This window comes from Dipodomys merriami, unplaced genomic scaffold (assembly GCF_024711535.1).
Source record: "Dipodomys merriami isolate MVZ:Mamm:240054 unplaced genomic scaffold, mDipMer1.0.p SCAF_171, whole genome shotgun sequence".
NCBI classification, from domain to species: Eukaryota; Metazoa; Chordata; class Mammalia; order Rodentia; family Heteromyidae; genus Dipodomys; species Dipodomys merriami.
In genome coordinates this window covers 362057-375270 of record NW_027203060.1, presented here as the reverse complement: position 1 = coordinate 375270, position 13214 = coordinate 362057, and the positions used below count along the sequence as shown (strand labels likewise).

The 13214-nt window shown below is 41.7% G+C and overlaps 1 protein-coding gene across 2 annotated transcripts in view; it reads left to right on the top strand.

The window, feature by feature from the left end:
- The window catches only part of Shroom4 (shroom family member 4), a 216970-nt gene that overhangs the window by 174438 nt on the left and 29318 nt on the right, over positions 1–13214 (top strand). For both annotated transcript variants that reach the window (XM_070025724.1, XM_070025725.1), the window contains 2 exons: positions 1405–3871; positions 8855–8916. In XM_070025724.1, the coding sequence (XP_069881825.1) occupies positions 1405–3871; positions 8855–8916 (2529 nt within the window). The remainder of the gene's footprint in view (positions 1–1404; positions 3872–8854; positions 8917–13214) is intronic.

Below are 13214 nucleotides of genomic sequence, written 5' to 3'. Positions count from 1 at the left end.
CCAAGGACGAACCAGTGTAACAGTGATACTCACTAGACACTATGTTAGAAATGAGTTTTACAATTGTGTCAGGGGAATGGGGTGGGGGGAAGGAAAGTGGGAGAAAATGAGGGAGGGAGTGACACTTCAAAAAGAAATATACTCGTTACCTGACTTAAGCAACTATATCACCTCTGTACATTACCTTTACAATAAAATTTAAATTAAAAAGAAAAAGAAAGAAAGAAGGAAGGAAGGAAGGAAAAGATGGTCTCAGAGAAGAGCTAAGACACTAAATTCAGAAAGCCTGATTTCCAACTGGAGCTCTGCTTCTTCAGTAGCTTAGTGAACATGTCTGTTTACCTAACCTCTCTAAGTTTTGGTATTCTCCGTTATTAAGTAGAGAAAATAATTTCCTCATATGGGCTTAAAATGGAATATTGTGAAGTGCCTGGTAAATGGTAGGTTCTCAACTAATACCTATGTTATCATCAACAAAAGAATGGGAGAGGCTGGAGATGTAACTCAGTGGTGGAGCAATTGCCTAGCATGTGCAGTACCCTGGGTTCCATCTCCAGCACTGCAAAAAAAAAGAATGGAATGGAATATGAAGTGGTGATGGGATGGGACAAAAGAGAAAAGGAGAGCAGAGTAGAAAGAATAGAATAGAATAGAATAGAATAGAATAGAATAGAATAGAATAGAATAGAATAGAATAGAATAGAATAATATGAGGACCACCTAAATTTCCAGCTTGGACCTTTAGTTAAAAACTTGGGAAAATCACCTGTTCATGGTCACTTCCCTTTGCTTTGTTGACATTAGTGATTCTCAAAGGTGTGGTCTCTGGGTCAACAGACCCACCAACACCTGGAAAATTTTTAGTAGTGCAAATTCTCAGGATTTACCTGGACCTGAAACTCTAGGATGAGGCCCAGTGGCCTGTGTTGTAATGAGTCTCCCACATGATTGTGATGCAGACTCAAATTTGAGAGTCATTCATTTCTGAAATGGCCTGGCTAAAATTGAATCAGCATCATAAAAACCCCTTACCAATGAAGACACCCAGTAGCTGTTTCTCATAGCAGAGAATCACATGCTCCAGTGACAGCCCAGAAGCAAGATCAGATTTGTTGATGGTAAAGAAATAGTGCATAGTTCCCATAGGATTTGCCCACTTTTAGTCTTTGGGTTGTTTTCCCATTCTTCTTCCATATGTCATTTTGTCCTCCATTTTGCCATATCCTTATGGTGGCCAATGACCAACTCTTCCCTATTTCTCTTTCTTCCTTTCTGTTTCAATGCCCTTGCATTTGTGATATGGGTAGCTTTGGGTTGTCCTGACTTTTCACATGTCAACGTAGGCCAAGGTGAGAAAGGGATAAATGGCTTGACTAACTAATGGATTTGCCCTGTATCTTACAGTGACGTGTGTGTGCAGTGGTGTCCCCTGTCCCGGCATTGTAGCACTGAGAAGAGCAGCTCCATTGGCAGCATGGAGAGCCTAGAACAACCAGGCCAAGCCTCCTATGAGGGCCACCTTTTACCCATTGACCAGAACATGTACCCTAACCAGCGAGATTCAGCTTACAGCTCCTTCTCGGCCAGCTCAAATGCCTCTGACTGTGCTCTTTCTATCAGGCCAGAGGAGCCAGTCTCTGCAGACTGTATCACGCAAAGCCCAGGACCAAGTAAGGCTCCTAATGACCGATCTAATGTGTCTGAGACCTCAGGAAGTAGCCAACGCACCAATGGGGGCCACCTGACTCCCAGTTCTCAGCTGTCATCCCGCTCACAGGAAGGTCACCACTCAGGGTCTTCCAAAGTGGTGAGAGGTCCACCACAACCTCCAGTGAGGCGGGATAGCCTTCAGGCTTCCAGAGCCCAACTCTTCAATGGAGAGCAGCGCAGGGCTTCTGAGCCTGTAGACTCCTTGCTGCTGAAGGAGAAAGCAAGCTTAGAGACAGTACTGTCCCCAAGGAACCTTAACCAATTCCACTGCCTCGGCAGGCAAGATCAAGTGACAGGTGAAGGCCATCAGAACTGTGAGCTCAGCCAGACTCCTGAATCTAGTGAGCAGGACTCTGAGCATCTATTGATGGAGGCTTCTCCAAAAGCCTGTGACCAAACTTCAAGCAGAGATCCCAGCCTGTGCAATGAGAGGTCAGCAGAACTTGCTGACACCTCTCCCTTGAGGGGCCTACCAAACCTTACAGGACTCACAGGGCATCGCCACAGTGCCCCTGAACAGCTTCTGGCAGCCCACCTGCAGCATGTACACTTTGATCTCAGGGGCAGCAAGGGGACAGAGCTAGCAACTGAGCAGGATGAGCATAAGTGGACTCTGTCCCCTTTGCACAGCAGCCAAAAAGGGAAAAACGGTCCATGTGGCTCAATAGGAGAAGCCTATGACCAGACCAGTAAAGAAAGAAAGACAAAGCCAATGGATGATAAGCCTTTGGATTCAGAACCCCAGAGCCAAAGCAGTTCTCCACATGGAGAGGCTGATGCACATGCTCCAGAAAGAGATTTCCTGGACCCCAGCAGAACAGGCAATGGAATGGCCAGCCAGCAGCTCTCTGCCTCTGGCTCTCTCACTGAACAAACCAGAGACTGCTCTTCAACCACTAAAGGAGCTGGTAGCATCAGGGCAAGTGAAGAAAGGGACAATGAGCCCAAGGAGAGTGGGAGAACAGGAGGTAAGAAGAGTGGAACTCACCGTGGCCGCTCAATCCAGAACCGGAGGAAGAGTGAGCGTTTTGCTACCAACCTTAGGAATGAAATTCAGAGGAGGAAAGCCCAGCTCCAGAAAAGCAAGAGCCCCTTGTCACAGTTGTATGACACTAAGGAGCCAGTGGAAGAGACCCAGGAGCCACCACAAAGTCCTCCACTCCCTGCCTCTAACTCATCTCTTCTATCTTCATATAAAAAACCTCCTAGTCCTAGAGAGAAACTCTTCAACAGAAGCATGATGCTCAAGGCTAGATCTTCAGAATGCCTCAGCCAAGCCCCTGAGAACCACGAGTCTAGGCTAAGCTTAGAGGAACAAGTAAGCCCTGGCCAGAGGCCTGGCCAGTCCTCCTCGGGCCTGAACACCTGGTGGAAAGCACCTGACTTATCTCCCTCAGACTCCGAGAAAGCAAATGCTCACTGTGGGGTCCGTAGTGGTCACTGGAGATGGTCTCCAGAGCATAACTCACAGGCACATGTGGCACTCGCCATGGAAGGCCCTTCCAGCCCAAGAGACAACAAAGAATTGAAGGTTACTACTGCCCAAGCTGGGGAGGAAGCCATCCTTCTGCCCTTTGCAGATAGAAGAAATTTCTTTGAAGAGAGTAGCAAATCCTTATCTACATCTCATTTGCCAGGTTTAACCACTCATGGGAACAAGACTTTTACTCAGAGACCCAAACCTTTAGATCAAAACTTCCAGTCAATGAGCTCCAGCTACAGGGAATTGAGGCACCATCCCATGGACCAATCATATCATCCCACGGATCAACCATATCATGCTACAGACCAATCATATCATTCCATGTCATCTCTTCAGTCAGAAACTCCTGCATACTCAGAATGCTTTGCAAGCAAAAGTCTAGAAAATACAGTGTGTTGCAAGCCACTGTGCTGTGGTGATTTTGATTACCACAGGACCTGTTCCTACTCCTGCAGTGTCCAGGGAGCTGTTGTTCATGACCCTTGCATTTATTGTTCTGGAGAACTATGTCCTGCCTTGCTAAAGAGAAATATGATGCCTAACTGCTACAATTGCAGGTGCCACCACCACCAGTGCATTCGGTGTGCATCTTGCTATCATAATTCTCAGCACAGTACCCATGAGGATGGCAGCTTGCCACCTGGCAATGCTTGGAAGCCCCGGAAGCCAGCAGTGCAGGTGAGCACATGGATCTTGGGAGGGAAGTGAGCTTCATTATTCTCTATGTAAGGAGCAAGGTAGGCCAATCATTTGAAAATATAATAATTACACTTGCGTAATATGAGGTGGGCATGAGTGGCTCATGCCACAAGATAGTGGCTTAGTAAACTTGGGTCTGACACTCATCCACTGAGTGCAATATACTTGTGCATCTTTAGAGCTAGACAAAAGTAATTTTAACTACTTCAAATGAAAAGAACTCTCAAGGAGCTGGTGGCTCACACCTAGCTACTCAGGAGGCTGAGATCTGAGGATCATGATTTGAAGCCAGCCCAGACAGGAAATCCCATGAGACTCTTATTTCCAATTAACCATCTAAAAACCAGAAATGGAGTTGTGGCTCAAGTGGTAGAGTGCCCGTTGCCTCATTTCTTTCCTATTGCATCTGTAGTGACACTTTGAGGCTGTTGTGGTCAAAACATAATTAATTCCTGTGCCAGATGATTGAAACCGCTCAATATATATTCTTGAGGAAAAAGGAACTTAGGGAATAAGTAAAGAAGCTCTTCTATGGGGAAAAAAATTGAGAGCTGGCTTGCCAGGAAGTGCTGGCCCAGTGAATGACTGGAAAAGAACATAAGTGTATATTCTACAACTTGGTAAGGACTAAATTTATACAAGTGTTTTCATCAAAATTCAACAGATATGTACCTCATAGTTGTGTATATCGTGGGAAGCAAAGTTTGCTCAAAAACTCTAAGCAAATATCAGCCATTATTTACTATGTATGATGAGTTTTACTGAAGGCCAGTTATGTACCAACTTAAAATTTTCAGCATATAAATTTTAAATATATTTTGTTATACTTATCTCTAAGGTTTCACAGTTTCTGATGCTATTATAATAATTTTTTCTTAATGTAAAGTTAAAATTCTTTGTTACTATTATGTAGAACTATAGTTGGACTTCCTTTACTGGCTTTATGTCTTGCAAATTTGTTATTAAGTTTGTGAATTAAATCTAGTAGTCTTTCAATAGGTTATAAACATTTTTTTCATAGGCAATCATGGCATCTAGGAATTGAAATTTTTTTGAGGTGTTGAAGATTGAGTTCAGGGCCTTCTGCCTGTTAGGCAAGTACTCTACCACTTGAGCCATTCCCTCTAGTCCTTTGGTTTTTATTTTGTTTTTGACAGGTTCTCACTAACTTTGTCTGAAGCTGGCCTTGAACTTTTGATCATACTGTTTCCACCTCCCAGGTAGCTGGGATTATAGGCCTGCTCTACTATACTTGGCTTTAGAAGGAATTTTATATCTTGCATTCCATTTTTTATGCCATTACCTTGGGTAGATAGAGGCCCAAATGTACTATCTAGGACCTCTAATACCAAGTTCAGAAGAAGTGGCAGGCAGCAGACATTACTTTGTTCTTAAATTTTTTACTACTAAGTTTGATGTTAGCTGTAGGGTTTTTTGTTTGTATCCTTTATGAGATTGAGTAAATACTCTTTTATTAGTTTCAAAAGATTTGTCTATTCAAATAACTATATAGGAAAAATGATATGGTCTATTTTTGTCTGTTCAAATGGCGAATTATATTGATTGGTTCTTGAAATGAACAACATATTAAGCATTGCCAAGATAAATGCCATTTGATCAAAATGTAGTGTCCTTTTTATGTCACTAGATTTGATTTGTTAATATTTTGTTGAGGATTTTTGTGTCTGTGATATTCAGAGATTTTAGTCTGTAGTTTATTGTAAAAACTTCATCCCATTTTATATCTAGATAATACTGACTTTAAAGAATGAGTTGGAAAGGATTATTTTTGCTTCTGTTTTCAGAAAGAGTTTGTATAGAACTGGTATTTTCTTTTTAAAGTATCTGGTTCATTATTGAAGCCAACTGGTCCTCAAGTGGTGTGTGTATGTGTATATATGTGCACACAAGTTTTTAACTACAAGTTTTAACTCCCTTCCTAGAAAGAGTTATTTCAGTTATCTATTTCTTCTTGAATAAGCTTTGCTAGTTTGAGGCTTTGAAGGAGTTTTTCAATTTTATTTGTTTTCAAATTTATGCAGATAAGATTATTGCAATTTACCTTGGAAGTGCATCAAGGATTTAAGATGGATTGGTGGATGGATTGAAGGGTAAACAGATATATGATAAAGTAAATATAGCAAAATGATAACTGTAGAATCTAAGTGATGGGCATATGGGTGTTCACTGTAAACTTCTTTCAACTACTAGGCAGCAGCAATGCAGGTGAGCCTGTGCCTATCTATGTGTGTCCTTGTGTGCTTGTGAGGGAAAGGATATACTGAATTCTTAATTGCTTGTTAGATGAACTACTAGGTCTTTGGGTACATAGATGGCTGCTCAGAACCACTGTATGCCCATTCTACACTTGCCATTAGAGCTCTGCTGTCTCCAATCTCACAACGTATGGGGAGAGCATGCATCATGTGTGCAGATGTTCCAGCTGTAATTCCCATGGTAGTGGGTGACTGTCAGAAGTAAGACTGAAATTCAGCTTCTCGTGCCCCTACAGAAGGTTGAGCGCTAATCAGCTTTTATGCAGTGATACTAGGAGAATGGAAATCAGCACACATATCTTATTTCATGAGTGAATGCATTGTCAATTTTGTTCATGTAGCATTTGTATGAGATAAATTATGATAGGATCCTCATTTTACAATGGAGAAAACTGAAGCTCACCCAGAATACACATCTTACAAGTGCCAGAGTCAGGATTTGAACAACATCATAGTAACTAACATTGGGGGTGGGGAGTGTCCATTGGACATCAGATATAGTTCTAGATGTTTTAGATGTATTGACTCTGAGTCCTCAAGTAGCCAAGAAACAGATGCTCATGTGATCACAAATAGGCTACTCTAATATAGCTGGGGGAACTAAAAGAAAGAGAAGTTGTCCTACCTGGCTGTTCAGAGTTCACCCAGCTAGTGAAGGTGGGTATAGGATTTGTAGTCCTGCCATTTAGCTACAGAGAACAACTCTTGAGGGTGCATCCCTGCCTTTCCACAAGCCAATTGCAAAGACCAGTCCCCTCTCCAGTGTGGTAGGATGCCACTTAGTACTTAATTAGGTCAGCAAGTTCCACAATGATCCCCAACTGCAACCAGCCATGGGGATTACTGCCTCTTTGGTTCAAAGGGCACAGGTCATTTAAGAGAAACAGTGCCACAGTTCTGGGAGGGATACTTGGATTTTGAAGAGGTAGAAAGGAGTTTGTTTTGTTTGGCCGCTGCTTTTTTTTGAGCACTTCTACAGGACTTGACAAGTGCATGGACAGGAAAGTCTGGCTCTTGCTGTGGCTAAATGAATTATGGTGTCTGTGCAGGGACATCTCACAATGGCCTTGATGTAGTCTGAAGTAAAAGTAGTTAGACTCGCATTGATGGCAAATATCAGTACACAGCTAGAACTTTCTTTTAAAAAATCTTTTTGAGGTGAGGTTTTTGCTATGTTGTTCAGGCTGGTCTTGAACTCATGAGCTTAAGTGATCTTCCTGCCTCAGTCTCTCAAATGACAGAACTACAGGTGGTGGCAACCTTATCCATCTAGAGCCTTCTATATATGCCAAGGACTGGGCTGGGTATTCTTGCTGCACCACATTTTATTTAATCCTCACAGCTGGTAATCCAGCAAGACTAAACAGCATAATCCTTATTTGCCAGATGGGAAATAACAGAACTTGTTTCAAATAACACAGCTAAAACTGTCTTAGCCAATATGATTTACACAAAGTCCTATATTCATTCTCCTTCAACAGGTGTCTGATCTCTCAAAGGGAAGTGTACTGGGAGAAAGGCAATAAAATCTTGACTAGAGCTAATAATAACAGCACTGGAGAAAAACAACTTGGAAGATTGGCGAGGTTTAGGAAAAACTGTCCATTACCATTGAGCTAAGCTCTGAGTTTATACATGGAGGGCTGGATCTGAAATCAGAGGCTTAAACTGGGTGCTGTTGGTGCATGCCTCTAATCCTAGCTACTCAGGAGGCTAAGATCTGAGGATCTTGGTTCAAAGTCAGCCTACACACACACACACACACACACATAAATCTGTGAAACTCTTTATCTCCAGGTAACTTAGCAAAAAAGCCAGAGGTGTGGTTTAAGTGGGAGAAGGTCAGCCTTGAGGAAAGATGTTAAGGGAGAATATAAGGCTTTGAGTTCAAACCCCAGTTCTGGAACATATATACCATCCCTGCCCACCCCCCCCCCCCCCCGCCCCAATCAGGATCTTCAAGCAAATTTGCTTTCAGTTTGTAGTTAGAATAGGAAGCCCAGGGACATTTTTAGAAATTATATGTTTGGCTTGGCCTGAAAGGAAAAATGCTGCTTAGGCATAATAATAATAAAAAAAAATTCCCAGAGTGGGGAGTATAGTGTGGAGACCATGGCACCTGGTGCAAATGTATGAGGCCACCTCAGGCCCTGCTAGCAGACATGGGCAGAAGAGGAAGAGCCATTGCAGAATAGAGGGACTGGCATGCATGATGTCCCTCTATCCATCCAGGGAGAGGGTTGCTACAGTACAATGTCCTGTCCTCAAAGCCCCTTCCAGGCCAGAGTTTCCAAGAAGATGCTTTCTGTATCAAAAGAGGTAGAAGGAATGAGCAGGTTCATCCAGCAGAACAAAGAAAAAGACCTCCATCCTTCAGTGCAGGCAAGAGCCAGAGCAAACAGCAAACATGCTAAACTGGTTTTTTTTTAAACCATGGTTTGGGAGGGGAGGGGAGCAAGAGGGAAATGCAGTGTTCTTAACCTACAGTGTCCAGGTCCCTGAGTGCTCTCTGGGTGTCTGTATGCCTGCGGCAGTTCAGCAATCTTCTCGACAGAAAGGCAGCCTTCCAGGTGCATATTTCCTTAGTTGGCCTGGAACAATAATCATACCAATTGGGTGGCCTGGCTAGGGACAGTCTCGCACCTGGCCATTCGGAGCTCTCTAACATCAGAATTTTGCTTTGCAGGAATTTCCTGGGGACAAATGGAAACCAATAACAGGAAATAGGAAGACTAGCCAGTCGGGGAGGTAAGTGACCATTCAGGGAGTTGGGGTGAGTCTGGTGCTTCTGGGTCTTCTATAGAAATTGCTAAGGTTTTAGGTGTGATTTGTTTCCTTTGAGGAAACTGGTCTGGTGTCCGTACCAGGGACTTATGCCAATAGGATATCTAGCCTGTATCTCAGGCTGCTGGTATAGACCTTGTTGATTGTAAGAACATTTTAGATCTTGTATAGCAACCCTCTATGTGGGTGGGTAGACAAAGAGTGGGCACACCAGCCCCCTACCATCCTTCAGTGGCTCTTCCTCATCTGCCACATTGGGCAATTTTGTGGGACAGTGTGATGGTCACTCCGAGGCCTGAGGCAGCAATGCCCATGCAAGCCCCAAGGATTTATGGGATCAGACTGTTAAAACAGAAATGAAGAAGAATCAACTGTGCCATTTTCACAGTGGTCCTGGGGCATTTACAGCAGGCACAGTGGTAAGAGGGCCATCCCTCTGTTGGAACTGTCCCCAGAGTTGTTGGAGGTGCCTGCTTCTTGGCAACAATTCTTCCCAAAGGGCTTATGGAAAACAAGGTCTGTTCATTAAAAGTCTAGGGGTAAAACCAGGCGCTGGTACCTCATACTTGTAATCCTAGCTACTCAGGAGGCTGAGATCTGAGGATCACAATTCAGAGCCAGACCCACAGAAAAAGTCCGAAAGCGTAGGTATGATTCAAGTGGTAGAGTTCTACCCTTGAGTGTAAAAGCTAAGGGACAGTACCCAGACCCTGAGTCCAAGCCCTACTTCTGGCATACATACAGAAAGTAAACTCTTGAAAACAAAATCTGACATTGAAAACCCTCAGTAAATGTTTCATGTGATCCTGAGGAAGTGGAGCATCCACACTCATAACAGTAAAGAGGAAAGGTGACTAGTTTAGCATTGGGCCAGGAAGCTAGACCTTAAGAATGAGACAAGATTGAAATATGAGAGCAATTAAAGATCACTGAGCAGCAGTAGACACTGAGTTACACTGAGATAGGAGCAAGAACTTCCCATGTGCTATTCTACAGTATGATGACTACAGATAGCATTAATGAGCTGTGCTATAGATTTCCAAAAGAGGCTTTTGAAAAGTTATGCCACAAAGAAATGATGAATGACGAGGTAGATATATTTAACCTGATTTAAATATTTCATAATGTGAATGCGTATTAGTTTGCACAACTTTTGTTTTCCTGCATCAGTTAAAAAAACCATTATCATTTCTATAACAAAGATCACTGATCAGGTAAGTGAGTTGATCAATGTGACCTTTTAGGCAATCTGGCAGCATCTGTAGCCTGGATGTTGTAAGGGGAACCCAACTGGCAGTGAGCCAGGCATGAAAGAGTGTGGCCTGGATTAGGGAGGTGGAGTGGTAGGTACAGAAGAGAGAAATATATATATATGGGATGCTTCTGGAGAAAAAAAGCTTGTCTATTATGAAAACAATATTACAGGAAATTAAAAACCAGAACAAAAAGTAGTCTGATTTCTACCACCTTCCCATCCTTATTGTTTTCATTTCTCTGCTGGCTTTATCTATAGGTATGGAGATTATTTCTGGCATGGTTATAATAACTATGTAGATGTATTTTTATGCATCTGATTCTTCCTTTCAGGGGCATTACTTGGTGAATGTTTTTTTCATGCTGCTGTGCAATTTTTCTCAATAGTTACAATTTTTAATGGCCATCTAATATTTCACCAGCTTAATGTGCTCTAATTTGCTTACTAATTTCTAAATTGTTGGGTAATTAGTTTGTTTCCTATTTCTTGCTATTAAGAAGTAATGCTGCAGAACATTTTGAGTAACTATAGCCTTTTTTCTCATTTTGATGATCTCATTAAAAACAATTATCTGGAGTTGGGAGCAGCATTCTTATGGTTCTTTATGGATTTCACCAAACTCTTTTCCCCAGGAGGTGTTTTACTTGGCCATCAGCACTATAGCAGAAAACCACTTTCTGCAAGTATTCTCTTCATTGATAATGTTCTTTTTCTAATGCAGTGGGTGTCAATGGTACCTATTATTGTTGTAACTTGCTTACTTTGATCATTTCACTTTGAACATTTTTTTCATCTGTTGGAATTGCATCGCATGTGAATTATCTGTTCACATTGTTTGCTAAAAAATAAATGACACTTTTTGAGAAAGTAGAGAAAGCTTCATGAGTAGAGCATAGGAACAAAGGAGATACACTACTGAGGCCTAGTAACTTGCAAAAAGTTACCCACATACATGGGGCACGTACTCAAGGATGCTGGTTTGGTGGAGAAGTTAGAATTGGAATATGTTCTAGTTGAGATGAAAGAAGTACACAAGTATATTCTTTGGAGGATGCTTGTCAAACACTCAGCTTGGGAGTAGGATAATGAAAATGAGGCAGGAAAGAAAACGGAAAGGTCAAGCAGCTGAAGTAGAGGGAGAAATCTGCTGGTGTATTGCCATTATGGAAGATGATGACTGTTAATAGCTTTGACAGTTTGCAATCACAAGTGACCTTCAAGGAAGCAAATTTAGTAAAGTAGTGGGCATCGAAGGCCAATGGCATGATGGTCCTGTAAGGATGAGGCATTAAGAAGAAATGAAAATAGCTTTGCACATCATAAACTCACCTAATTTGAATGTATAATTCAAAGACTTTTAGTAAATTTACAATGATGTACAGTCATTACCACGATCCACCTTTAGAAACACATCATCCTAAAAAGATTCCTCATGCTTATTTGCAATCACTTGCCATTCAGTCTCAAGCAACCACTAATCTGTCTTTATAGATCTGCCTTTGCCCACATTTCGTATAAATGAAATCATACAAAATGTGGGTTCTTGTGTCTGACTTTTTTCACTTAGTAGTTCATCCATGCACTATCATGTTTCTATATTTCATTTCTCTTTATTGCCTAGTAATATTCTATAGTATGAATAGACTACGATCCATCCATCCGTCTGTCCATCCATAGACATTTGGCTTATTTCCAACTTTGCTTATATACATTACTGTTCAAAACTTTTGGGTACAAGTTTTAGGGTTGATATGTTTTCAGTTCTTTGATTAGGTACTCAGAGTGCAATATTTGGGCCATATGATAACTTTATGCTTAACTTTTTGAAGAATTATTTTGCTTAAAAATGTTTCTACAGCATTTTACATTGCCACCAGCCATGTGGGAAGGATCAAGTTTCACTTCACTAATTTTAATATTATTATATTTTCCTGTGTGATTAAAAAACTGTTTAAAAAGAAAAACATGTTTAAAAGATATATATGAGAGAGAGATAGAAATAGAGAAATAGACAGATGGATAGATAGATAGATAGATAGATAGATAGATAGATAGATAGATAGATAGATAGATAGATAGATAGATAGATAGATAGATGGATGGATGGATGGATGGATAGATGGATAGTTGAATTGTCATTTGTGGCGTTTGAACTCAGGGCCTGAAGGCTGTCCCTGAGCTCTTCAGCTCAAGGCTAGTGGCTCTACCACTTTGACAGCGACAGCTCCACTTCCAATTTTTGAGTGTTTAATTGGAGATAAAAAGTCTCATGGAGACTTTTCTTTCAGGGCTGGCTTTGAATCACAATCCTCAGATTTCAGCTTCCTGAGTAGCTAGGATTACAGGCATGAGCCACCGGCACCAGGCCTAAAAGATATTTAAATATTTAGAATGTCTTAAAAAAAAGTTGGCTGGGGGAAATGAGATAAATTGAGGACAACTAGGTTTAATTTAGTGATTTTCAACATGTGGTTCCAGACCCAGCAACCTCACTACCACCCAAGAACTTGTTAGAAATGAAAAAAATCTATTGCCCCACTTAGATCTGCTGAATTGGAAAGTGGGGTATAGGCCCACATAGTGCCTATGTGTTATCAAGCCTTGCAGGCAATTCTGATCCAAGCTACATATGAGAATCTCTGGTTTAAGTGAAGGTTTGGGCAAAATCTCTTTTTCTGGATGATGTTTAAAAACAGAGAGATCATTAGAAAAGCTGTTGATGTGGAAGATGAAAGATGCAGATCACAATCAGAGATCCCAGGCAGTAAAGGAAGGACTAGAGAAAGTCTGGGCGTGTTTGTGTGTGTGTGTGTGTGTGTGTGTGTGTGTGTGTGTGTGTGTGTGTGTGTGTGTGTGTGTGTGTGTGTGTGTGTGTGTGTGTGTGTGTGTGTGTGTGTGTGTGTGTTTTGCTGGTACTGGAGCTTGAACTCAATTGTGTGTGTGTGTGTGTGTGTGTGTGTTTTGCTGGTACTGGAGCTTGAACTCAATTGTGTGTGTGTGTGTGTGT